The sequence below is a fragment of the Lolium perenne genome, chromosome 2 (assembly GCF_019359855.2).
Source record: "Lolium perenne isolate Kyuss_39 chromosome 2, Kyuss_2.0, whole genome shotgun sequence".
Lineage (NCBI taxonomy): Eukaryota > Viridiplantae > Streptophyta > Magnoliopsida > Poales > Poaceae > Lolium > Lolium perenne.
The window spans coordinates 241,272,008-241,299,845 of record NC_067245.2 but is presented as its reverse complement, the minus strand read 5'-3'; the positions used below and the strand labels follow the sequence as shown (position 1 = coordinate 241,299,845).

The window sequence follows — 27,838 nt, the reverse complement described above, 5'->3', positions numbered from 1 at the left end:
GCCACAGCTAGCTCCACAACCTCCCTCCCTTCTTCCGGGCTCCTCCTCACCCCACCGGCACTCCTTCCCCAGCGGGCGTCCGGCTCCGTTCATGCACTGATCGATCGGCCGGCCGATTGCACCCGCGCGCGCGCGAGAGCCAACCAACCAAGAGCCTAGCTCGCCGGCCATCGGCAGCTAGCTAGTCCGGCCACGATGCACTCCCAGAACCACTGGGGCGGGTCGTTCGAGATCGCCGACGGGGCGGAGGACGATCACAGCCGCAACATGGACATCGACCGCGGCGCGCTGCAGCACCAGCAGCACCACCAGCTGGACGAGACGCAGCAGAGCTGGCTGCTCGGCCCGCCGGAGGCCAAGAAGAAGGACAAGTACCTCGACCTCGGCTGCGTCGTCGTCAAGCGAAAGCTGCTCTGGTGGATGCTCTGGGCCGTCCTCGGCGCATTCGTCCTCATCGGCGTACCCATCATCATCGCCAAGTCCATACCCAAGAAGAAGCCGCACGCGCCGCCGCCCGACAAGTACACCGAGGCGGTCCACAAGGCGCTCCTCTTCTTCAACGCCCAGAAATGTAAGTTGTGCTTGCTTATCAACTTCCCCCATTCTATGATACTATTCAGTAGTAATTGATCGTCAATTCTCTGATCGGTACAAAGTCTTGAGATCTGCCTTTTGAGTCTGAAGTCTGTCTGAACTCTGAAATTGAGAATTTGCTTAGGGATCTGAGCGTAACGGTAGAACTACGTTTGCATTGAATTTTCTAGTAGTTTTGATCACAATTACACCTCGATGCCAAGAAAAAAGGGGAAAGGGGTCTCATCGATGAGCAAACCTGTCTAAACTCTCATCAGGAGCTGGGGACAGCAGGGTATGACTGCAACCCTCAACCCCACAATTGGAATGTTCTGCCGTGTTCACAGTCCCTACTCTCCCTTCACCATAATTTGCAGAAAGTAACAAGCTCATATTCAGACCAGAGAAATCTGCCCAAATCAAGGTAGGCATCTTGGCACGTTCGCGCACATGTAGGCCAGCCAGTTGATCCGTTCTTTAGCGTAGCCCAGCACATGGCCGTAGCTGCCTATGATCTGTACTCTCTGGATCTTGCCAGGCACAAAGTAGTGTCTGCAAATGTAGATCTCGATCTCGCCAGAAATTCAGAGCACTGTTCCATTCGTTCTGTTCATTTAGCTCAGATTTGCAAACTGGAAAATTCAGTTCATTGTTCATTGATCTCACCAACATTTTGCTCATCTCTTTGTCGTGGCAGCCGGCAAGCTCCCGAAGAACAACGGCATCCCGTGGCGCGGGAACTCCGGCATGAACGACGGCTCCACCCTGGCGGACGTGAAGGGCGGGCTGGTCGGCGGCTACTACGACGCCGGCGACAACATCAAGTTCCACTTCCCGCTGGCCTTCTCCATGACCATGCTGAGCTGGTCGGTGGTGGAGTACAGCGAGAGGTACAAGGCCATGGGGGAGTATGACCACGTGAGGGAGCTCATCAAGTGGGGAACCGACTATCTGCTCCTCACCTTCAACTCCTCCAGCAACACCATCAACCACGTCTACAGTCAGGTGAGCTCTCCCGATCAGCCAGTCGACCTCAACAGTTGAAAATTGCAGCGTGAAAACATCTTCAAGAGCTTTCAGAATGATCTATCTATACTTTTGGGATGGTGCTCTGTTTTAAAAACGCAAAATCAGTTCAAAACTGGTAGAAAATGCAGAGCTTTAGTTAAAGTGGGTGCTTTTGATCCGTCGATTTGAAAAGGTAAAGGAAGGGGGGATAGAATGTGATGTGCAATAATGCAAACTGCGTGCGTGTTCCACTTCTACCACAACATGCACCGAACAGCCTTTTTTTTTCTCTCTTTCAGAAATAATGATGGGCACGCGGCACATCTAACAACCTTTGACTCTTATCGCATCAGCTGAATTTGTAGACTAGGGCTCTAAACCCAATCGTGTACATGTGCTTGACTAGACATGCCATGTTACTCCAGCTCTCCAAGCAAACACTAGTATACTCACTACACTGTCAAATGCCACTGGCACACTAGCTGTTCCATCTTTTGGTTGTCATGATCTGATCTGAAGATGTTTTCAATCTTATGCTTCATACTATGTCACAATCATAAAGCAAAAACAAAAAGATTTAAAATGTGTGAAGAGAGAGTAGCATCATCATCATCTGACTGGCAAGTGCCACTCCTGCGTGCAGGTTGGTACGGCGAAGATCAACGGCAGCACGCCGGACGACCACTACTGCTGGAACCGACCGGAGGACATGTCGTACCCTCGCCCCGTCCAATCCGCCAGCTCGGCCCCCGACCTGGGCGGCGAGATCGCCGCCGCACTCGCCTCCGCCTCCATCGTGTTCCGCGACAACGCGGCCTACTCCAAGAAGCTCGTCCACGGCGCCGCCACCATCTACAAGTTCGCGCGCGACTCCGGCAAGCGCACCCCGTACTCCCGGGGCAACGACAACATCCAGTACTACTACAACTCTACGAGCTACTGGGACGAGTACCTGTGGAGCGCGTCCTGGATGTACTACGCCACGGGGAACACCAGCTACATCAGCTTCGCCACCGACCCTCGCCTCCCCAAGAACGCCAAGGCCTACATGGGCATCCTCGACTTCTCCGTCTTCAGCTGGGACAACAAGCTCCCCGGCGCAACGCTTCTGCTCTCCAGGCTGCGCATGTTCCTCAACCCTGGATACCCCTACGAGGAGTCGCTCATGGGGTACCACAACGTCACCAGCATGAACATGTGCATGTACTTCCCCAAGTTCGCCGCCTTCAACTTCACCAAGGGCGGCCTCGCGCAGTTCAACCACGGCCAGGGGCAGGCGCTGCAGTACGCCGCCGCCAACTCCTTCCTCGCCGCGCTCTACGCCGACTACATGGAGGCTGTCAACGTCCCCGGATGGTACTGCGGCCCCAACTTCATGACCGTCGACGACCTCCGCTCCTTTGCAAAATCTCAGGTAATTCATTGATCAAAGAATGCATTTTGAATTTGCTGATCGGTCAAAGAATGCATTTTTTGATTCGTGTGCCTTGTGTCGAGCAGCTCAACTACATTCTTGGGGATAATCCGATGAAGATGAGCTACGTGGTCGGGTACGGCAAGAAGTACCCGAAGAGGCTGCACCACCGCGGGGCGTCGACGCCCAAGAACGGCATCAAGTACTCCTGCACCGGCGGGAACAAGTGGCGCGACGCCAAGGGCAGCGACCCGCACGTGCTCACGGGCGCCATGGTCGGCGGGCCGGACAAGAACGACAAGTTCAAGGACGCCAGGATCAGCTACGCGCAGAACGAGCCCACGCTCGTGGGCAACGCCGGCCTCGTGGCCGCGCTGGTGGCAATCACGCAGAGCGGCCGGGGCACGGGCGTCGGCGCCGTCGACAAGAACACCATGTTCTCCGCCGTGCCGCCCATGTTCCCAACTGCCCCGCCGCCGCCGGCCTCGTGGAAGCCGTGAGAGAGATCTGGATCTGGTTCACCGAGTTTTACGCCGAGGTTGAGCAGAGATCGATCCATGGGGGTTTCTCCTATCGGGCTCGGTTGGTGGTAGTGCAATTTTCTGGTGATCATGTAAAATTCTTTTGTATTATACACACGTTAACCGTGGCGCGCGATACGACGGTGGCATGCCTCACACGCATGGCCTGTACTACTGTAGATGTTTCTTGTGCACAACTGGGTATGGACAATTAATGGTTACGTGTTTATTCCCAAGAAATGAGTTGAGTAATGGATATGTGATCACACCATCGGTGTGATTATAGGGCTGAGTATATGTGCGTATTTGTGAGCATCCGCGACTGTTCTTTCGTAAAAGAAAAAAAGTATCGGTGTGATCACGACTCATCAATCGGGTTGGGAATGCCCGAATAAACCGTTCCAGGAAGTTAGGCTCGCGGATGCGTATACTGCGACGTGGCATAAAAGCTCATGGCACCATGGGGATGGCAGGAGCTCGAGCGTTCCACTAGCAGGGTGTGTGGTACCTCCCACCCAAATACTCCCCATATTTACCCTTCTCGCTCTCATCATCTTCTCTCCACCAATTTTTCTGTTTGACCTCTCCCTTGTTGGGAGTGTTCTTCATCGACAAGCAGGTAAATGGTGGTTTCTTCTTTGTTCGGCGGTGGTCGGTAGTACAAGCCTTCTTCTTTCTCTTATCTGTGTTATCTTTTGGTAAGGGCGATCGTTGGTAATGAGGATTGGTTCTACACATGGTAGTTCTCATCCTTGAACACAAATTCCACTTAGACATGGCATCATACTTATGCATTCTTTACATTGTTCATCATGATGCATTCTTAACACCGTTTTCCATAAACCTGAAAAAATATGTTTGCCATGATTCATTTTTTGGAATTTCTTGTCATGATGCATGCTTAAGCTGGTAATCTGTTTTAGCAAAGACTAACATAGTCGAGCCCTAGTGCTTTTGGTCTTTCCAATTTCCTCTTATGTTGAATACTCATAGGCACTGCTGCTGGCGTGCAGTTGACATGGGAGTTAGAAATCTCTGTGGTGTAATTTTCCTTCACGTCCCTGGCAACGGCGCCAGAAATTTAGCTTGTTGACGCGTAAAGCACACGCCCTTTGGGAACCCCAAGTGGAAGGTGTGATGCGTACAGCAGGAAGTTTCCCTCAGTAAGAAACCAAGGTTTATCGAACCAGTAGGAGTCAAGGAGCACGTGAAGGTTGTTGGTGACGGAGTGTAGTGCGGTGCAACACCAGGGATTCCGGCGTCAACGTGGAACCTGCACAACACAATCCAAATACTTTGCCCCAACTTAACAGTGAGGTTGTCAATCTCACCGGCTTGCTGTAACAAAGGATTAAATGTATGGTGTGGAAAATAATGTTTGTATGCGAAGAACAGTAAAGAACAATGTTTACAGTAAATTGTATTTCAGATGTAAAAGAATGGGCCGGGGTCCACAGTTCACTAGTGGTGTCTCTCCAATAAGAAATAGCATGTTGGGTGAACAAATTACAGTTGGGCAATTGACAAATAAAGAGGGCATAACAATGCACATACATATCATGATGACTACTATGAGATTTAATTGGGCATTACGACAAAGTACATAGACCGCTATCCAGCATGCATCTATGCCTAAAAAGTCCACCTTCGGGTTAGCATCCGCACCCCTTCCAGTATTAAGTTGCAAACAACAGACAATTGCATTAAGTATGGTGCGTAATGTAATCAACACAAATATCTTTAGACAAAGCATTGATGTTTTATCCCTAGTGGCAACAGCACATTCACAACCTTAGAACTTTCTGTCACTGTCCCAGATTTAATGGAGGCATGAACCCACTATCGAGCATAAATACTCCTTCTTGGAGTCACAAGTATCAACTTGGCCAGAGCCTCTACTAGCAACGGAGAGCATGCAAGATCATAAACAACACATATATGATAGATTGATAATCAACTTGACATAGTATTCCATATTCATCGGATCCCAACAAACACAACATGTAGCATTACAAATAGATGATCTTGATCATGATAGGCAGCTCACAAGATCTAACACGATGGCACAATGAGGAGAAGACAACCATCTAGCTACTGCTATGGACCCATAGTCCAGGGGTGAACTACTCACACATCAATCCGGAGGCGATCATGGTGATGAAGAGTCCTCCGGGAGATGATTCCCCTCTCCGGCAGGGTGCCGGAGGCGATCTCCTGAATCCCCCGAGATGGGATTGGCGGCGGCGGCGTCTCTGGAAGGTTTTCCGTATCGTGGCTCTCGGTACAGGGGTTTTCGCGACGGAGGCTATAAGTAGGCGGAAGGGCAGAGTCGGAGGGCTGACGAGGGGCCCACACCATAGGTCGGCGCGGGCCCCCCTTTGGCCGCGCGGCCCTATGGTGGCGGCGCCTCGTCGCCCCACTTCGTATCCCCTTCGGTCTTCTGGAAGCTTCGTGGAAAAATAAGACCCTGGGCGTTGATTTCGTCCAATTCCGAGATTATTTCCTTTGTAGGATTTCTGAAACAAAAAACAGCAACTGGCTCTTCGGCATCTCGTCAATAGGTTAGTGCCGGAAAATGCGTAATAATGACATAAAGTGTGTATCAAACATGTGAGTATCATCATAAAAGTAGCATGGAACATAAGAAATTATAGATACGTTTGAGACGTATCGAGCATCCCCAAGCTTAGTTCCTACTCGCCCTCGAGTAGGTAAACGATAACAAAGATAATTTCTGAAGTGACATGGTATCTGACATAGGCATCCCAAATGGGCCTTCCGAAGATAGTACCCGGGGTTTACTGAAGGCCCATTACCCGAAGAATAAGAAGATTCGGGAGCCCAAGATAGTATTAAGGAAAGTTAGAGTTGTAATAGAAGTCTTATTTGTAATCTTGCGGGATGAGTTAGAAACCTTCCCGGACTCTGTAACTTGTACGGCACGAATCCCTCGGCTCCGCCTCCTATATAAGGGGGAGTCGAGGGACGCAGAAATCATCGAATCATTGTTTACAAACCCTAGTTTTCACAATCGTCGAGTACTTTTCGGCTGAAACCTTCGAGATCTACTTGCCCTCTACTTCCAACTAAACCCTAGCCTACAATCCATAGGCATTGACAAGTGAATACCTTGTCAATTGGCGCCGTCTGTGGGAACTAGAGGCGTAAGGATCTGATCTCGATGGCACGTTCAAGATCTTCGACATCATCAACCGCAAGCAACGCAATGGATCGAGGTAAACAGATCGCTGCTGGTCCTGTCGATTTTGTTCCTCACCCACCCTCCCGTTTGGATGCATATGCGTATCTGGCGGAGCCTATGGAGATGACGTTCGGAAGGTTTCGCTTTCGCGTCGAGAAGGAAGGATCGTATCGTGTCGAAATTCCGATTTCGTCGGGATTGTCGGCGGTCGATTCCGATTTTTCAAGCTATACATCGTCAACCGAATCAGGAGAAGAAGAAACTTCGTCGACACGCTACGTCAGTACCAGGGCAAGAGAGAAACTCGCCAAGATCTTCAGCGACATGTCGTTCGAGTCATCTGCGGACTCATATATAAGCGATGGCTCAAGCAGTGTCGACAATTACGACTTCATCGACAAATCTACTACAGTGGGCAAGGTCTTCACCAATCTCAATGATGGTGTCACCAAACCCAACATAGATCTGAACGCAAAATATCATCAGATTTATGTCATTGGAGAACCAAGCAATGACCAAGAGGAAACATCTGAGGCTTTCGACGATCTGGGAAATCCATACGTCGATCCCTCCGATCTGCGACGAGGCCTGGGTAATAAGTACGTCGGGCCACAGCCGCGACACAGAGTTCAACTCCCGCAAGCAGCGTGGGATAGAGCCGCAAGAGCTATGGACGGCTCAGAACCAATGGCCACCACAGCCACGCCAGAGGAATTGCAAGCATATCAATATAGGCTCGCACGAGCTGCAAGAGAATTGGAAAAACAGACAGCTGAGTTAAACAAAAGAAAGGAGGCAGCTTCCGCATCCAGCAGGAGAAGAGCAGAGCTGAGTCGACAATCTAGAACTTCGGGTGATAGCCACAGAGAGGCTCGGAACAGAGCAAGATCAAGGTTACAACACATACCCGAAGCAGAAAGAGAGCACTTGGTCCAAAACCTCGACATGTCCTTTATGTCGATAGATACAAGAGGAAACATCATCCCTAAGACACCAGAGGCTGGGTATATGGCGACACATGCTTTTATCCTCGCATCTAAACCACCTCCAGGAGATCCAAGGGAAACACTATACAATATGGCGATAGCAGGAGTTGGAGCTATGGGGACAGCGTTTGTATCAACGCCTCCCGAAGGAGCGGCAAGGCAAAATAGTCCACGACCTGCAGCAGCAGCAGCGGCAGTCCCTGAAGGACCAAGTGGAGCAAGAGACACGGCAGCACAAGCAAGGGTCGACAGAGCGCGGCAAAACAGAAGGGAACATCGGCAATCTCCAGAGCTTAACGACGAGGATATGTGTGGCTTGCCGTGCTTCACGAGGAGAGTCCGAAAAACTCGAGTCCCTTCAGGATTCAAGTTACCTGACAACTTCAAGAAATTCGACGGCCTTCAAGATCCAGAAGATTGGCTAGTTGATTATCTCGAGACAGTGAAGCTCACAGGAGGAACCAGGGCAACAGCTATGCAAAGCATCCAGGTGCATTTGAGTGGAGCCGCACGATCTTGGATAAAGAAACTTCCTCCAGGATCTATCGACAGCTGGGAAAGCTTCGAGGACGTGTTCGTCAAGAACTTCAGGTCCACGTGCAAAAAACCTGCGTCGTTAGAGGAGTTGAGAGCATGTCGACAAAAGCCAGACGAGCCAATGAGAAAATATATCCAAAGGTGGAACATCATCAAAAACTCGGCAGAAAATATATCTGACGAGAGAGCGATAGATGCGTTTGTCGCCGGAATCAGGCGTGGAGATTTTGTCGAGGACTTGGGAAGGACCAACCCAAAGACAGTATCCGCGTTAATGGAAATAGCAAACAGATGGGCAGACGGAGAAGATGCTATCCACAACAAACGGCACAGGTCGCCAGAGGAGGACCGTGGTCGAAATTACCAACCGAGGCGACGATTTCCTCGGCAGTACCTGAATTATGATGCTCCAGGACAAATTTCGGCAGGTTTTCGGGCAAACACAGGAGGAAACAACAGAGATGATTATCAGAGAAGCAATGAGCAGCGAGGCGATAATAGAGACGATTCTCGAAACAACAGGCAAAATAGCGGGCCTAGGTTCCCGAGGCCTTTCGTGTCTCCCGAAGAGATGATGAATGGGCCGTGTCAGATGCACTTTTTCCTCGACAGCAATGGAAAAAGACAGTCAGGACATCTGCAGAAAGATTGTCGCAATTTCCAGGCAATGTTAAGGTGGGCAGAGCACGCTAACGCTCGAGCAGCACAGAGAAATCCTCGAGAACCCAGGAGCGAGATTCACTTGCCACCTCCTCCCGCGATTACAGAAGACAATCGACATCAGCTCAGAATAGCGGCAGCACCTCCACCACCACCTTACGTTGATCCTAACTCCAACGGAGCGGTGTCGATGATTCAGAAGCGAAGGCCATCCAATAGAGCCCAGAAAGTAATCTCACGACAGGTGTTCATGGCAGAAAAAATGCCTCCACCAACAGTCGAGTATCTTAATTGGTCAGGGCAAGATATTGGCTTCACCATAGCAGATCACCCGCAGCAAGTTCCTCGACCAGGACAGTCAACACTTATCTTACCAGCAGTTATTGCGGGATTTGATGTTTCTCGAGTGTTCATAGACGGCGGCAGCAGTTTAAACCTTATGTATGCAGATACATTGAGGAAGATGAACATATCCCTAGCAAAGTTGAAACCAACAGACACGAGGTTCCATGGTATCACACCGGAGAAACCAAGTTATCCATTGGGGAAGATCAATCTCGACGTTCAGTTTGGAACCCGAGAGAATTATAGAATCGAGAAGCTGGAATTTGAAGTTGTGGATATTCCGTCACAGTACCACGCTTTGTTGGGACGACCAGCATATGCTAGATTTATGGCGGTGCCACACTATACATACCTGTTGTGGAGGATGCCTGGACCGAAGGGACCAATCACAGTCAAAGGAAGCTTCGCCTTGGCCGATAAGTGCGATAAGGATTTTCATCGGATATCAGAAACTTTCGGGATGCAAGCTGAGTATTTGGCGTCAAGAAGTATGACTGACTACGACGTGTTGCCAGACGTTGGAAGGCCAAACAAAGAATCAACTTTCAACACCGAGAAAAATTCTAAGGAGGTGCAGATTCACCCGACAGACCCGAAAAAGACGACGTCCATCGCAAACGACATGGACCTCGCATAGGAAAGCGCGCTCGTCGAGTTCCTCCGTGAGAACTGGAAAATCTTCGCATGGTGTCCAGCTGACATGCCAGGAGTACCCAGGGAACTTGCCGAGCACCACCTCAACTTGGATCCTCTCGCGAGACCAATCAAACAACCCTTGCGGCATTTTTCGGAACCAAACCGCAAAGCTATGCTATCAGAAATAGATCGACTTAAGGATGCTGGTTTTATCAAAGAGATATCTACAGAAGCCACATGGGTAGCTAACCCAGTGATGGTGCCGAAGAAAAACACGAAAGTCCTTCGCATGTGCGTCGACTTTACGTGTCTCAATAAACATTGTCCTAAGGATCACTTTCCCCTCCCAAGGATCGATCAAATCATCGACTCCACGGCAGGATGTGAACGTCTTTCCTTCTTGGATGCATACTCTGGTTATAACCAGATCAGACTAAAAGAAGATGATGAGGCCAAAACAGCGTTCATAACACCTTACGGCATGTTTTGCTACAAAACAATGCCCTTTGGTCTAAAAAACGCGGGAGCAACATATCAGAGGATGATGCAGAAGTGTTTGGCGACACAGATTGGGAAACGTGCAAGTATACATCGACGATGTCATCCTAACGTCAAAAAAGGGGGCAACGCTGATCGAGGATCTCAAGGAAACCTTTGACAACCTCGACAAATTCTGCCTCAAGCTGAACCCGACGAAGTGTTCTTTTGGCGTCCCAGCAGGAGAACTTCTGGGGTTTCTAGTTTCAGCAAGAGGGATTGAAGCAAATCCCGACAAAATACAAGCTATCGTAACAATGAGGAAGCCAACAAAGTTGAAAGAAATACAGCAGCTAACTGGGCGAGTCGTAGCTTTGAGCAGATTCGTCGCCAGGTTGGGAGAAAAAGCGTTACCATTTTACGCTCTGATAAAGCAGGGAGAGAAATTCCAGTGGAACGAAGAGGCCGACAGAGCTTTCGACGATTTGAAGCGCACAATCTCGACACCACCAATCTTGGTGGCGCCGAAGGAAAAGGAACCTCTCCTGCTGTATATTGCAGCCACGCCCCAAGTGGTTAGCACGGTGCTAGTTGTTGAAAGAGAAGAAGAAGGAAAACTCCATGGAGTGCAAAGGCCAGTATATTTCATCAGTGAAGTTTTATCGCCTTCCAAACAGCGGTACCCGCAGTACCAGAAACTAGCATATGGAGTAATTGCAACGGCAAGGAAGTTGCGCCACTATTTTTCGGCACACCCGATAATAGTAGTCAACGAAGCACCTCTTTCAAATATACTGAACAATCCAGAAGCCACAGGGCGTGTCTCCCTTTGGGGAATAGAACTTTCCCCTCGGGACATCACGTATGAAAAAAGAAAGGCAATCAAGTCGCAAGTTCTGCCAGATTTCATTGCAGAATGGATGGAGCTACAAAACACGGGACCCCCGGATTTGTCGAGAACTTGGACCATGAACTTCGATGGGTCCAAGAGAGTAGAAGGAGCTGGCGCAGGAGTAGTACTTATATCACCTAAAGGCGACAAGTTGAAATACGTCCTTCGGATGACGGTCCCCAACGCATCCAACAATGAAGCAGAATATGAAGCCCTCATACACGGGATGAAGATGGCGAAAGCTTGCGGTGCAACTCGACTAAAAATCTTTGGCGACTCACAATTGGTGGCTCAGCAAGTTATGAACCAATGTGACGCAGTCAATGATAGCATGATGGCATACAAGGAGGTGTACAATGAGCTCGAGAAGCTGTTTGATGGATGCGAGGTAAATCACATCAGTAGATTGAGCAATGATGAAGCCGACGTTCTCGCAAACATCGGGTCGCAGTGCCTCCCAATCCCGCCAGGAGTATTCTGGGAAGAAATAGCGGAGAGATCCACGAAGCCAAAAAAGGTGCAGAAAAAAGCAAAGGAAGAGAAAACTTCGGCGCCCTTCAAAGAAACCACGGAGGATGAAGAGGACCAAGAGCTTGTGATGATGGTAGAAATTCCTTGGATGCAAGCATATATATCATACATCCTCAGGAAAGAAATACCCGACGATCCAGTTGAGGCAAGGCGAGTTATTCGACGATCCAAAGCTTTCACAGTGATCAAAGGGGAATTATACAAGCGAAGTATTTCAGGCGTCCTGCAAAGATGTATCACACCCGAAGAAGGAAGAATAATTCTGAAGGATGTACACGAAGGAATATGTGGCCACCACGCAAGTAGTCGAGCTATTGCAGCCAAGGTTTTTCGGGCAGGATTCTATTGGTTGACAGCAATCGAGGATGCCAAGGAAATAGTACGAACCTGCGACGCGTGTCAAAGGTTCGCCGCAAAACCTCACTCTCCAGCGGCAGAACTAACACCAATACCATTGTCATGGCCCTTTGCCCAATGGGGACTCGATATGGTGGGCAAGTTGCACAAAGCTTCGCCTGGAGGGTATGAGTACTTGCTGGTCGCTGTCGACAAATTCACCAAATGGGTAGAAGCGAAGCCAATAAATTCACCAGATGCAGCATCGGCAATAAAGTTTGTGAAAGGCCTCGTTTTTCGGTTTAGAGTGCCTCATAGCATTGTCACAGATAATGGTTCAAACTTCACATCCAAGGAATTCAAGGAATACTGCGCAGAAGTAGGCATTAAATTGCATTTTGCGTCAGTTGGGCACCCGCAAACTAACGGACAAGTCGAGAAAGCCAATGGAATCATCTGCAACGGCCTCAAAAAGCGCCTGCTAGGACCGCTTGAAAAAGCTCGACATACTTGGCCAGAGGAATTGCCAAGTGTTTTGTGGAGCATCCGAACAACACCAAATACGGCGACACAAGAAACTCCGTTTTTTCTCGTCCACGGAGCCAAAGCAGTACTACCAATTGAAATAGAGCATGATTCGCCAAGAGTAACAGAGTACGACGAAGAAACATCACAAAAAGCTCGGGAGGATGATATAGACGCACTCGACGAAGCTCGAGATGAAGTACTTTCACGAGTCACCAAATACCAGCAAGACCTCAAAAACTACCACAGTCGACGGTTAAGGCCAAGATCTTTTCAAGTTGGGGATTTGGTCTTGCGGTTAAATCAAAAAAGTACTGAGAAGCTCGAATCACCATGGTTGGGGCCTTACGTTGTCACGGAAGTCATCGACGGAGGCGCATACAGGATCAAGGACAAGAAGACAGGGGCTCCCGAGAAAAACCCCTGGAACGTGGCGCAGCTCAGGCGGTTCTACGCCTAGAGCTGAAATATAGTCCTTCTCTGTAAAAATACAATGTACTGAAATGCCCGCGAGTTTTCAGACGCACTCTTTTCCTTTTCGGAGCACCGAGTGGGGCCGGAAAGGTTTTTAATGAGGCGGGCTCGCGGTGCTGCAATATAATAAAGATAGTGGAGATATACTTCTTATTCTTCGACACGCTCGGGGGCTCAACGCCTTCAAGTCTCAAAATACGTACAATATAGACAAATTAGACTTACCGAAATATTTCGCCTTGGTACACTAATGCCTCGCCAAATATAAAAATCGGAAGCTAACAATTATAAATATAGTGTACACGTCAAAAATCTTATTGCTTTGGTCCAAGAACCTCGCAACAAAAATATAGAACTTCGACACTAAGATACTCGAGGGCTTGCAAATCCATCAATGAAAAAACAAAGATGTCTTATTACAACAGAAGGGAAAATCTTCGGAACAGTATAAACTCCAGCCAAAGGCTCGGGGGCTCGGTGGTTAAAAATAGAAAAAATACAGAGTTAACAGCTTTACAATATAGATTGCGTTTACAAATACACAAGAATGTATCAATGATGGAAATACAGCAAGAAGAGGAAAAAGTATTCAAGGGAAACCTAGCACATGGTCTATGGTTATTCGCTCAGTAGAAGGACGAGTACTATGCTCAGCATAGCTTCCCTTCACGAAGAATTCAGAATCCATCCGAAGAAGTTCATCCATCATATATTCGGCAACAGGAGTAACCAAATCATCAATCTTGCCCATATTTCTCTTTTTCTTTGCCATTTTTGCCAGACAAGTAGGAACAATTTGATCTATGGGCAATTTTGGATGGCAAATCTTTATCATCATCATGGCAAATCTAGCACCAGCAGAAAGTTGAGCCCGCAAAAAGCCATGGATTCGAGGAGCATCTCGAAATTTTTCCATTAAAGCTGGAAGGGTCTCTGGCATCTTGTTCCGAGGGAACATGGTCCCATAAACTAAGAATAAAGTTTTCGTACAGAAGTCAAGGAAGTCACGGACCTGAGCCGCGCGATCTTGAAATCTAACGATTTGGCGAGTACGCTCAGGAGTAACCCAAAAGTTAGATCCATGTTGCGCAGCCAGTCTCAGCAAAACAGCGGTTCGAGCTTCAACGCGTTGGTCTTCGGCAGCAGTATCCAGAAACGAGCCTGGCACAGCAAACAAAATATCAAGGAACGAATAAAAAAGAACAACATCCAACATGGTCATGAGCAGGAAACATACCTGTCATATCCAAACTTGCGTCAGTCATTAGCTGAAGCATATAATTCTCGCGAGAAGAAGTTTCAGCAGCCTCAGCAATAGCAGCATCCTTCGCAGCGATGGCCTCCTTTGCCTGTTGAAGAGCAATTTTCTCTCCTTCAGAGGCTTTTCGTGATTGTTCCATCATTGCCAGAGTCTGTTTCTTCATGAATTGAAGTTGTTGTCGAAGTTCTTGCAAATCTTCCGACAAATGTTTGCTTGAAGAACCTTCGAGGGGATTATCATCGACTAGTATTTTCTTCGAGAAGGAAGAAGCAGGTGAAGCATCGGCAGAGCAAGGATTGGTCGAATAGTTATCAAATATCAACTGGAAAAGAAAGCGCCAGGATCAATGATAGTGCCAGAAGGAATTTCATTAATTTCTAGGAAAATTTACATGGACATTACAAAAGAAGTTTCTCCAAAAGGACTACCAGGATAATTATCGCCACAGCTAAATTGGCGATAAGGGCAAAAGAGACAGAGAAAGCAAAAAACAAAGAGGCATGCAACTAGACCTCCGGCCTTGATGAGCTAGGAGTCGAAGATGGTTTGATCCCGAGATAGGCCAGGATTTTCTTCGTATTGGGTTTGGCTGCCTTGATCAAAGACCGCCATTTTGTTTGCTATATCTGCTCGGTGTCGCCAACCTTCATCCAGTCAACAGTTTGTTGGCTGTCAGCGACCAAGGCAACAGTGCTCTCGACAGCAATCTTCATGTTCTCCTGACGCATCTTCAGCCCAAGGTCCTCTGATGGATTGAAGCTCTGGGCAAGGGCAAGGAAAGTCTTGGGCTCCTCTTTCTTCGGGAAGAATTAGGGGAATAGCTTCGACAACCCTGCGTCAGCATTCACCACGCCTTCACGAATTTCGGATCCATGAAACACCAGATAAGAAAGTGCGTCAAGGAGAGGATCATTGTCGGGATTCTCAAGATCAAACTCTTGGTTTGTTTGGCCTGCCACAGGAAATAAACGTTGGTCAAAAGCAAGAAAAAGCAGGTCCTATAAAAATAGAAGGGATCGATAAAATTACCTTTGAAGCGCCGACTTTGCGAATTCAGGCGCTTGAGGATTCCCTTTTCACGAGCAGCCTGTGCGGCTTTGTGCTCATTTAATGCAGCTTCAGCATCCTCAAGTCTCTTCTGCAGCTCCTCGACACTAGCAGCTTTTGCCTTGGCTTCATTAGCCTCTGCTTTGGCTTCGCTAGCAACAAGTTCGGCTTTCTTGCGGGCCGCTTCACTTTGCTCCAGTTTTTGAGCGAGAGTGTCGGCAAGCTTGTTGGCCTCTGCAAGTTTCTCTGTCGAAATAGAAAAGAAAGGTCAAAATTGCGACAAAAAACAGGAGCAAGAAGTCAGAAACAACGACAGCAAAAAAGTTATTACCTTCAGTTCTGCTAGCATACTCACGGTACCCATTGAACTGGGATCCGATGCGAATAAGCTCTTTGATCATGGGCTGTCAAAGAAGAACAAAGAAAGAGAAACATCGGTATGGAAAAAGAATGAAGGCGTAAAAAAAAAACTTACATCATCCAAGAGCGGAGTAGAAGAGCTACCCAATTGAGGGGCAGGCTCAATGATCGTTTCAATCCTTGTCCTTTTTGGTGAAGGAGCAAGGGGGCTTGATGGTGGAGTAGTGGTGACGACGTTTTGTTGAGGAGGCAAGGATTCTTCTCCTTCAACTAGCGTATCCGAGGCAAGTAAAGTATGTGACGTGCTCGTCCGAGGAGCCACGTCAAAAGTTGGTACTTCTTCCTCATCATCGCTGTGATTAAAAGTCGACAGCATAAAAAGCAAGATAAGACAAAAATTTCGAGTACAGAAATCAGGAGAAATAAAAATGACTTACGAGCTGACGAGGGATTCAAGATAAGGATCATAAGCTGCCTTCTGACGTGAAGGATCAACTTCTTCGGCTTTGGAAGTGCCGGAATCTTCGACGTCATTCCTCTTCCTTTTGCCTTTTGGAGAAACAGCGGGAGGAGGAGATAGTGCCGACGCAGTGCCTTCGGAAGATCCCGCAGATTTTCGAGAATCCACGGGTTCATTCACAAAAGATGGAGCTTCTTGATTGTCATCAGTGACAATGGCCCTTTCTTCGACTTCTCCACCTTCAGGAAGAGGAGGAAGCGAGACAAGGTCTGGATGATTCTGTGCAAAATAAAATAGGGAGAGACGTCAGAAAAGAAGTTACAAAAAAGTTAGCAAAGCAACAACAAGACAATAGACAAAGATTACCTTGGGGAGTGGATTGGCGGCGCTGAATGGTTTTACACGACAAGAAGCAGGGACAGGATCTTTTTTGCTGAGAGACGAGATTTTTCGGACAAGTTTTTCTAAATCCTTGACCTCCAAATTCACCGACAGCCGATCTACATCCTCGTCGCCAGCATATTTCCATAGAGGATATTTGCGAGCCTGAAGCGGCTGCACTCTAGTCCTAAGAAAGTATGCAGTGATTTGGATACCCGATAACTCTTTGCCGCTAGTATTTTGCAACTCGTGGATACGAGCCATCAAGGTTTCTGTCGACGCCCTTTCTTCTTCGGTGGCCTCCGCGTCCCAGGAGCGGCGGCGAAAGATTTTCTCGGCGCCATCAAAAGGAGGGATGTTGTCCTCCGCACATCCATGGTTCTCCTCCTGAATGTACAACCACTTCTTGCGCCATCCTTGAACTGAGTCAGGAAGCTTGACGTCGAAGTAGTCGACAGTGGGCCGAACAGAAATCACAACGCCGCCTATATTATAGGCGACATTGGGCGAGCCATTCCGGCGGCAGAAGAAAATGCGCTTCCATAGCGCCTAGTTAGGCTGGACGCCAAGGAAGGCCTCGCACAGAGTGATGAAAATAGAGATATGGAGGATTGAATTTGGCGTGAGGTGGTGGAGTTGCAGACAGTAGATAAAAAGAAGTCCACGGAGAAAAGGATGAATGGGGGCGGAAAGACCGCGGATGAGGTGGTCGACAAAACTTACCCGGTACCCCATTGGAGGGGTTGGGTAGCTTTCCTCACTGGGGAAGCACAGTGCCTTGGGCTTCTTGCTGATCCCCAGCTTCTTGAGCATGTTGATGTCTTGAGTGGAAATCTTCGATCTTTCCCACTCCGCCGCCCCAAGATCTACGGCGGCCATGGAGGACTCCGGCGTGCTGTGCCTTGTCAATCGACGAGGTGGCATCAACAATGGCGCAGGATTCGCAGCTTGGAGGCGAGGAGTTTAGGAGGCTGTGGATCGCAGGAGGAATTTGCAGATGAGAGAAGGAGGACGGCGCGAGCGGAAGTGCTCAAGGAGGAAGAAGACGAACTTATATAGGGGTGCGGTGAAACGACGAACCGTTGGATAAGGAAAATGTGTGACAGATGATAGCCACGTGGCAACAAGGGTAAAAAAGTAATTCAACGTTGGGGAACTTACGGTGCGTGCGCCAGAAAAAGCGGAGGACGTGTGTCCCCCACTTGCACGACGTGTCAAGATAGTGGATTAATTGGGCCCGCATGGCAGCGAGAAAATACTTGTCGCAAATTTTTGACAAGCAATCGTGGCTATCGTCAGCAACAACGTCAGCTTGGCAGAAGAAAAAAATTCGACTCAACAGCTTCATAAAAGGCGACACGGAACAATAATGTTGAGCCTTTGATCAAATACAAGTTTTTGATCAAATGCTCGGGGGCTACTTTGGAAAAAAGGAAAAGATCCAGAAGGACAAGATGGAAATGGCGTGAGCCTATGACCAAATATAAATATTTGTTCATAGCCTCAGGGGCTACTCCCATCGGGAGCGCTGTTCGCGCACCCGAGAAATTATAAAACTTCGGGAGATAAAAGAAAATATAGCGGCATAAGGCGTGGAGCCTACACCCAAGTACAAGTCCTTGGCTGTAGCCTCGGGGGCTACTCCCATCGGGAACGCTGCTCGCGTGCCCGATGAAATTATAAAAAAAAAGAGAGAAAAAGAAAGATAGAAGAGCAAAAGGGTATATTTCGAGTTATAATTAACTCTACATATACTCCCATCGGGAGAGCAATATAAGTCATTTTCGACTCGATAAAATGTGCCATTCCAACAGCCGAAAAAGCACTCGACAATATATTCTCAGAACGCCAAAGTTGCGATCAATTTCTGAATGCCGCAAATTTGCGAAGGTAAGACCCCAGATCCGTTCTGCTGGGCGTGGCATCACCGAAGACTGCGCTCTGCTACTTTTATCCGTATCAACAGATGCGAAGAAAAATCCTAACGGACGCGTTAGGTACCCGATAAATTTTACTGGGACTCGACAGAATGGTAAGACCTTAAGCGGCACCTGTCGAAGTTTACACCAGTATCCCGAGGTCATGTCCAGGGACGTGATCTTGAAGTAGGTTTTTGCGGATTGCCACGAGAGCAGTTAACTAGTACCTGATCTGTCAAATGAACTAGCCCCAACTACCATTATCCCTGTACAATATAGAAGTTTATGAGAAGAAATATAGAAAAGTTGAAGTTGTCGAATAAAAATAAACAGTGGAGATTTTCCTTAACTCTGCGATTCAAGCAAAATCTCGGGGGCTACTGACATAGGCATCCCAAATGGGCCTGCCGAAGATAGTACCCGGGGTTTACTGAAGGCCCATTACCCGAAGAATAAGAAGATTCGGGAGCCCAAGATAGTATTAAGGAAAGTTAGAGTTGTAATAGAAAGTCTTATTTGTAATCTTGCGGGATGAGTTAGAAACCTTCCCGGACTCTGTAACTTGTACGGCACGAATCCCTCGGCTCCGCCTCCTATATGAGGGGGAGTCGAGGGACGCAGAAATCATCGAATCATTGTTTACAAACCCTAGTTTTCACAATCGTCGAGTACTTTTCGGCTGAAACCTTCGAGATCTACTTGCCCTCTACTTCCAACTAAACCCTAGCCTACAATCCATAGGCATTGACAAGTGAATACCTTGTCAGTATCATAATCTTGATCAATACTATTGTAAATCATATGAGATGAATGAAGTGATTCGAAGCAATGTAAAGACAATGATTAAACAACTGAATCATATAGCAAAGACTTTCATGAATAGTACTTTCAAGACAAGCATCAATAAGACTTGCATAGGAGTTAACTCATAAAGCAATAGATTCTTAGTAGAAAGTTTTGAAGCAACACAAAGGAAGATATAAGTTTCAGCGGTTGCTTAAAACTTCAACATGTTTATCTCATGGATAATTGTCAACACAAAGTAATATGATGAATGCAAATAAGCAAGTATGTAGGAATCACTGCACACGGTTGACACAAGTGTTTGCTTCTAAGATAGAAAGAAGTAGGTAAACTGACTCAACATAAAAGTAAAAGAATGGCCCTTCGCAGAGGGAAGCATGGATTGCTATATTTGTGCTAGAGCTTTTATTTTGAAAACATAGAAACAATTTTGTCAACGGTAGTAATAATTCATATGTGTTATGCATAAGATATCCTATAAGTTGCAAGCCTCATGCATAGTATACCAATAGTGCCCGCACCTTGTCCTAATTAGCTAGGATTTACATGGATTATCATTGCATAGCATATGTTTCAACCAAGTGTCACAAAGGGGTACCTCTATGCCGCCTGTACAAAGGTCTAAGGAGAAAGTTCGCATTGGATTTCTCTCTTTTGATTATTCTCCACTTAGACATCCATACCGGGACAACATAGACAACAGATAATGGACTCCTCTTTAATGCATAAGCATTCAACAACAGATAATATTCTCATAAGAGATTGAGGATTGATGTCCAAACTGCAACTTCCACCATGGATCATGGCTTTAGTTAGCGGCCCGATGTTCTTCTCTAACAATATGCATACTCAAACCATTTGATCATGATAAATCACCCTTACTTCAGACAAGACGAAAATGCATAGCAACTCACATGATATTCAACAAAGGTGGAATAGTTGATGGCGTCCCCAGAAACATGGTTACCGCTCAACAAGCAACTTATAAGAAATAAGATACATAAGCTACATATTCAATACCACAATAGTTTTTAAGCTATTTTTCCCATGAGCTATATATTGGAAAGACAAGGAATGAAATTTTAAAGGTAGCACTCAAGCAATTTACTTTGGAATGGCAGAGAAATACCATGTACTAGGTAGGTATTGTGGACACAAATGACATAGTTTTTGGCTCAATGATTTTGGATGCACGAGAAGTATTCCCTCTCAATACAAGGCTTAGGCTAGCAAGGTTGTTTGAAGCAAACACAAGTATGAACCGGTACAGCAAAACTTACATAAGAACATATTGCAAGCATTATAAGACTCTACACTGTCTTCCTTGTTGTTCAAACACCTCACCAGAAAATATCTAGACTTTAGAGAGACCAATCATGCATACCAAATTTTAACAAGCTCTATGGTATTTCTTCATTAATAGGTGCAAAGTACATGATGCAAGAGCTTAAACATGATCTATTTGAGCACAACAATTGCCAAGTATCAAATTATTCAAGACATTATACCAATTACCACATGAAGCATTTTCTGTTTACAACCAAATAACAATGAACGAAGCAGTTTCAACCTTCGCCATGAACATTAAGAGTAAAGCTAAGAACACACGTGTTCATATGCAACAGCGGAGCGTGTGTCTCTCTCACACAAAGAATGCTAGGATCCGATTTTATTCAAACACAAACGAAAATAAAAACATAAAAACGCTCCAAGTAAAGCACATAAGATATGACAGAATAAAAATATAGTTTCACTAGAGGTGACCTGATAAGTTGTCGATGAAGAAGGGGATGCCTTGGGCATCCCCAAGCTTAGATGCTTGAGTCTTCTTGAAATATGCAGGGATGAACCACGGGGGCATCCCCAAGCTTAGAGTTTTCACTCTTCTTGATCCTATTGTATCATCCTCCTCTCTTGATCCTTGAAAACTTCCTCCACACCAAACTCAAAACAAACTCATTAGAGGGTTAGTGCATAATCAAAAATTCACATATTCAGAGGTGACATAATCATTCTTAACACTTCTGGACATTGCACAAAGCTACTGAAAGTTAATGGAACAAATAAATCCATCAAATATAGCAAAACAGGCAATGCGAAATAAAAGGCAGAATCTATCAAAACAGAACAGTCCGTAAAGACGAATTTTTCTGGGGCACTTAACTTGCTCAGATGAAAATGCTCAAATTTAATGAAAGTTGCGTACATATCTGAGGATCACGCACGTAAATTGGCAGATTTTTCTGAGTTACCTACAGAAGGGGCTGCTCAAATTTGTGACAGTAAGAATTCTGTTTCTGTGCAGTAATCCAAATCTAGTATCAACATTGCTATCAAAGACTTTACTTAGCACAACAATGCGATAAAATAAAGATAAGGAGAGGTTGCTACTGTTGGAGATATGCCCAAGAGGCAATAATAAAATGGTTATTATAATATATCTTTGAGTTTATGATAATGTTTACATACCATGCTATAATTGTATTAACCGAAACATTGATACATGTGTGTTATGTGAACAAACAAGGAGTCCCTAGTAAGCCTCTTGTATAACTAGCTTGTTGATTAATAGATGATCATCGTTTCATGATCATGAACATTGGATGTTATTAATAACAAGGTTATGTCATTATGTGAATGATATAATGGACACACCCAATTAAGCGTAGCATAAGATCACGTCATTAAGTTATTTGCTATAAGATTTCGATACATAGTTACCTAGTCCTTTAGACCATGAGATCATATAAATCACTTATACCGGAAGGGTACTTTGATTACATCAAACGCCACTACGTAAATGGGTGGTTATAAAGATGGGATTAGGTATTCGGAAAGTATGAGTTGAGGCATATGGATCAACAGTGGGATTTGTCTATCCCGATGATGGATAGATATACTCTGGGGCCTCTCGGTGGAATGTCGTCTAATAGCTTGCAAGCATATGAATGGTTCATAAGAGACCACATACCACGGTACGAGTAAAGAGTACTTGTCATGAGACGAGGTTGAACGAGGTATAGAGATACCGATGATCAAACCTCGGACAAGTAAAATATCGCGTGACAAAGGGAATCGGTATCATATGTAAATGGTTCAGTCGATCACTGAAGTCATCGTTGAATATGTGGGAGCCATTATGGATCTCCAGATCCCACTATTGGTTATTGGTCGGAGAGAAGTCTCAACCATGTCTACATAGTTCGCGAACCGTAGGGTGACACACTTAAGGTTTGATGTCGTTTAAGTAGATATGGAATATGGAATGGAGTTCGAAGTTTTGTTCGGAGTCTCGGATGGGATCCAGGACATCACGAGGAGTTCCGGAATGGTCCGGAGAATAAGATTCATATATAGGAACTCATTTTCTAGGTTTGAAAATGATCCGGTATTTTCTCTGGAAGGTTCTAGAAGAGTCCGGAAGAAATCAGGAAGGAAGGTGGAGTCCCAGAGGGACTCCACCCATCTTGGCCAGCCAGCCTAAGGGAGGAGGAGTCCCAAGTGGACTCCTCCCCATGGTGGCCGGCCACCCCACCAAGGAAAGGGGGGAGTCCCACTCCCCCTAGGTTTGGTCATATGGAAGGTTTATGTTGGGGTCTTATTCGGAGACTTTTGACCTAATCCTTGGGGCTTCCACCTATATAAAGAGAGGAGGGGAGGGGCTGGCCGGCCACTCAAGCCTCCAACCTTGGCTGCCCCCTTTGTGGTCGGCGCCCAAGGCACCCCTCTCCCCAAACCCTAGCGCCCCTCCTCCACATACAACTCCCGCATACGCTTAGGCGAAGCCCTGCCGGAGTTCTCCATCGACACCGCCACCACGTCATCGTGCTGCCGGGATTCCGAGAAGGATCTACTACTTCCGCTGCCCGCTGGAACGGGGAGAAGGACGTCGTCATCAACACCGAACGTGTGACCGAGTACGGAGGTGCTGCCCGATTGTGGCACCGTCAAGATCTTCTACGCGCTTTTGAAAGCGGCAAGTGATCGTCTACCGCAGCAATGAGAGCCTCCTCTTGTAGGCTTTGGAAATCTTCAAGGGTTAGTCTCGTTCATCCCCTCGTTGCTCCCATCATCTAGATTGCATCTTGGCTTGGATTGCGTTCTCGCGGTAGGAATTTTTTTGTTTTCTATGCTACGAATCCCTACAGTGGTATCAGATCCAGGTTTATGCATAGATGGTTGCACGAGTAGAACACAATGGTTTTGTGGGCGTTGATGCTTTGTTGTCTTTAGTTCGAGTACTTTGCATCTTTGTGGCATGGTGGGATGAAGCGGCTCGGGCTAACTTTACATGACCGCGTTCACGAGACTTGCTCCACGTTCGACATGCAACTTGTATTGCATAAGTGGCTTTGCGGGTGTCTGTCTCTCCCACCATAGTGAAGATTCAATTTACTCTTTCTATTGACAACACTAGTATCACCGTTGTGGTTCATGTTCGTAGGTAGATTGGATCTTACTCGAAAACCCTAAACCACGTAAAATATGCAAACCATATTAGAGACGTCTAACTAGTTTTTGCAGGGTTTGGTGATGTGATATGGCCATGATGTGATGATGAATATGTATGAGATGATCATTATTTTATTGTGGCAACCGGCATGAGCCTTATGGTTGTCTTTAAATTTCATGTTGAGTAGTATTTCAAAGTAGTTGTAATAGTTGCTACATGAGATGAACAACCATGAAGACGGCGCCATGGACCTTGACGCTACGCCGACGATGATGGAGATCATGCCCGTTGATGATGGAGATCATGTCCGTGCTTTGGAGATGAAGATCGAAGGCGCAAAGACTAAAGGGCCATATCATATAACATATGAATTGCATGTGATGTTAATCCTTTATGCATCTTGTTTTGCTTAGAACACGACGGTAGCATTATAAGATGATCCCTCACATTAATATCAAGATAATAAAGTGTTCTCCCCTCGTATGCACCGTTGCACAATGATGTCTACGGGTGCTTCTATTCTTGTAGGCAGTGTTGGGCCTCCAAGAGCAGAGGTTTGTAGAACAGCAGCAAGTTTCCCTTAAGTGGATCACCCAAGGTTTATCGAACTCAGGGAGGAAGAGGTCAAAGATATCCCTCTCATGCAACCCTGCGATCACAATGCAAGAAGTCTCTTGTGTCCCCAACACACCTAATACACTTGTCAGATGTATAGGTGCACTAGTTCGGCGAAGAGATAGTGAGATGCAAGTAATATGGATGAGTATGAGTGGTAATAGCAATCTGAATAAAATATGGCAGCGAGTAAACATGCAACAAAACAGTAAACAAACGGAGATTCGATGCTTGGAAGCAAGGCCTAGGGATCCTGCTTTCACTAGTGGACACTCTCAACAATGATCTCATAATAGGACTACTATACACCCTCTTGTTGGATGATGAACACCACTAATTGTGTAGGATTACACGAACCCTCAATGCCGGAGTTAACAAGCTCCACAATATTCGATATTCATATTTAAATAACCTTAGAGTGCAAGATAGATCAACACAATTACACCGAGAACTAACATAGCATGCACACTATCACCATCACAATATGAAGGAGGCATAGATCACATCAATACTATCATATCAATAGTTAACTTTATAATCTACAAGAGATTACAATCATAACCTACGCCAAGTACTACACGATGCACACACTGTCACCATTACACCATGCAGGAGGAATAGAGTACTTTAATAACATCACTAGAGTAGCACATAGATGATATTCAACTAAATCACATAAAGAGAGAGATGAACCACATAGCTACAGCGGAGCCCTCAGCCCCGGGGGTGAATTACTCCCTCCTCATCATGGAGACAGTGATGGCGGTGAAGATGGCGGTGGAGACGGCGGTGGAGATGACTCCGGGGGCACTTCCCCGTCCCGGCGGCGTGCCGGAACAGAGACTCCTGTCCCCCAGATCTTGGCTTCGCGATGGCGGCGGCTCTGGATGGTTTCTCGTACCGTGGCTTTTTCCGTATCGAGGATTTAGGTCAGGGACCTTTAAATAGGCGAAGAGGCGGACTCGAAGGGCTGACGAGGCGGTGACACAACAGGGGGGCGCGGCCCACCCCTGGCCGCGCCAGCCTGGTGTGTGGGGCCCCCAGGGCTCCCCTCTGGCGGCTCTCGGGTGTTCTGGAAGCTTCGTCCAATTCTAAGACTCTGGGCGTTGATTTCGTCCAATTCCGAGAATATTTCCTTACTAGGATTTCTGAAACCAAAAACAGCAGAAAACAGGAACTGGCACTTCGGCATCTCGTCAATAGGTTAGTTCCGGAAAACGCATAAAATCATCATAAAGTATGTATAAAACATGTAGGTATTGTCATAAAACAAGCATGGAACATAAGAAATTATCGATACGTCGGAGACGTATCAGCATCCCCAAGCTTAGTTCCTACTCGTCCCGAGTAGGTAAACGATAACAAAGATAATTTCTGAAGTGACATGCTACCAACATGATCTTAATCATACTATTGTAAAGCATATGAGATGAATGCAGCGATTCAAAGCAATGATAAAGACAATGATTAAACAACTGAACCATATAGCAAAGACTTTTCATGAATAGTACTTTCAAGACAAGCATCAATAAGTCTTGCATAAGAGTTAACTCATAAAGCAATAAATTCAAAGTAAAGGCATTGGAGCAACACAAAGGAAGATTAAGTTTCAGCGGTTGCTTTCAACTTGTAACATGTATATCTCATGGATATTGTCAACATAAAGTAATATAATAAGTGCAATATGCAAGTATGTAGGAATCAATGCACCGTTCACACAAGTGTTTGCTTCTTGAGGTGGAAGGAAATGGGTGAACTGACTCAACATAAAAGTAGAAGAAAGGCCCTTCGAAGAGGGAAGCATCGATTGCTATATTTGTGCTAGAGCTTTGGTTTTGAAAACAAGAAACAATTTTGTCAACGGTAGTAATAAAGCATATGCATCATGTAAATTATATCCTACAAGTTCCAAGCCTCATGCATAGTATACTAATAGTGCCCGCACCTTGTCCTAATTAGCTCGGATTACCTGGATTGTCACCGCAATACATATGTTTTAACCAAGTGTCACAAAGGGGTACCTCTATGTCGCATGTACAAAAGTCTAAGGAGAAAGCTCGCATTGGATTTCTTTTGATTATTCTCAACTTAGACATCCATACCGGGACAACATAGACAACAGATAATGGACTCCTCTTTAATGCTTAAACATTCAACAACAATTAATATTCTCATAAGAGATTGAGGATATTTGTCCAAAACTGAAACTTCCACCATGGATCATGGCTTTAGTTAGCGGCCCAATGTTCTTCTCTAACAGTATGCATGCTCAAACCATTCAACTCATGGTAAATCGCCCTTACTTCAGACAAGACGAACATGCATAGCAACTCACATGATATTTAACAAAGGGTAGTTGATGGCGTCCCCAGGAACATGGTTATCGCACAACAAGCAACTTAATAAGAAATAAGATACATAAGTACATATTCAATACCACAATAGTTTTTAGGCTATTTTTCCCATGAGCTATATATTGCAAAGACAAAGAATGGAATTTTAAAGGTAGCACTCAAGCAATTTACTTTGCAATGGCAGAAAATACCATGTAGTAGGTAGGTATGGTGGACACAAATGGCATAGTTTTTGGCTCAAGGATTTTGGATGCATGAGAAGTATTCCCTCTCAATACAAGGTTTAGGCTAGCAAGGTGATACGTCTAATTTGCATCACTATTTTATATCATAATTTGCTGTTATTCATTGATATATTTCATATTTGGGGATAATACTTATGTTATTTCATCTATTTTGCATGTTTCATGATTATTGGAGGATCGAGCACCAGAGCCAGGATTCTGCTGGAAAAAGCGCCGTCAGAATGCAATATTTCGGAAGATCAACAGTTGACGGAAATTATACGAAAAATCCTATTTTTCCAGAAGACGAAGTGAGCCAGAAGGGGGAGCCGAGGGCACCCGAGGTGGGCCCACCCCATAGGCCGGCGCGGCCCAAGGCCTGGCCGCGCCGCCCTGTGAGGAGGGGGCCCACAGCCCCCTCTCGCCTCCTTTTCTTCGCGTATGCCTTCGTAGCTCCAGAGGGTACCTCGCGAAGAGACACAGCCGCCTCTGCGGGGCGGAGAACACCAGAGAGAAAAGAGCTCTCCGGCAGGCTGAGATCCGCCGGGGAAATTCCCTCCCGGAGGGGGAAATCGACGCCATCGTCACCGTCATCGAGCTGGACATCATCTCCATCACCATCATCATCATCTTCATCATCATCACCGCCGTCTCCACCGCTGCACATCGTCACCGCTGTAGCAATTTGGGTTTGATCTTGATTGTTTGATAGGGGAAACTCTCCCGGTGTTGATTTCTACTTGTTATTGATGCTATTGAGTGAAACCGTTGAACCAAGGTTTATGTTCAGATTGTTATTCATCATCATATCACCTCTGATCATGTTCCATATGATGTCTCGTG

General features: G+C 46.3%; 1 protein-coding gene across 1 annotated transcript; it reads left to right on the top strand.

Moving 5' to 3' along the window:
- The first annotated feature begins 32 nt into the window (after positions 1-32).
- On the top strand, positions 33-3,756 carry LOC127335402 (endoglucanase 12). The gene is made up of 4 exons (XM_051362060.2): positions 33-571; positions 1,271-1,578; positions 2,225-2,995; positions 3,082-3,756. Exons 1-4 carry the CDS (start codon positions 196-198, stop codon positions 3,493-3,495), a joined length of 1,869 nt encoding a protein of 622 aa, XP_051218020.1. The 5' UTR covers positions 33-195; the 3' UTR covers positions 3,496-3,756.
- Positions 3,757-27,838: the final 24,082 nt, after the last annotated feature.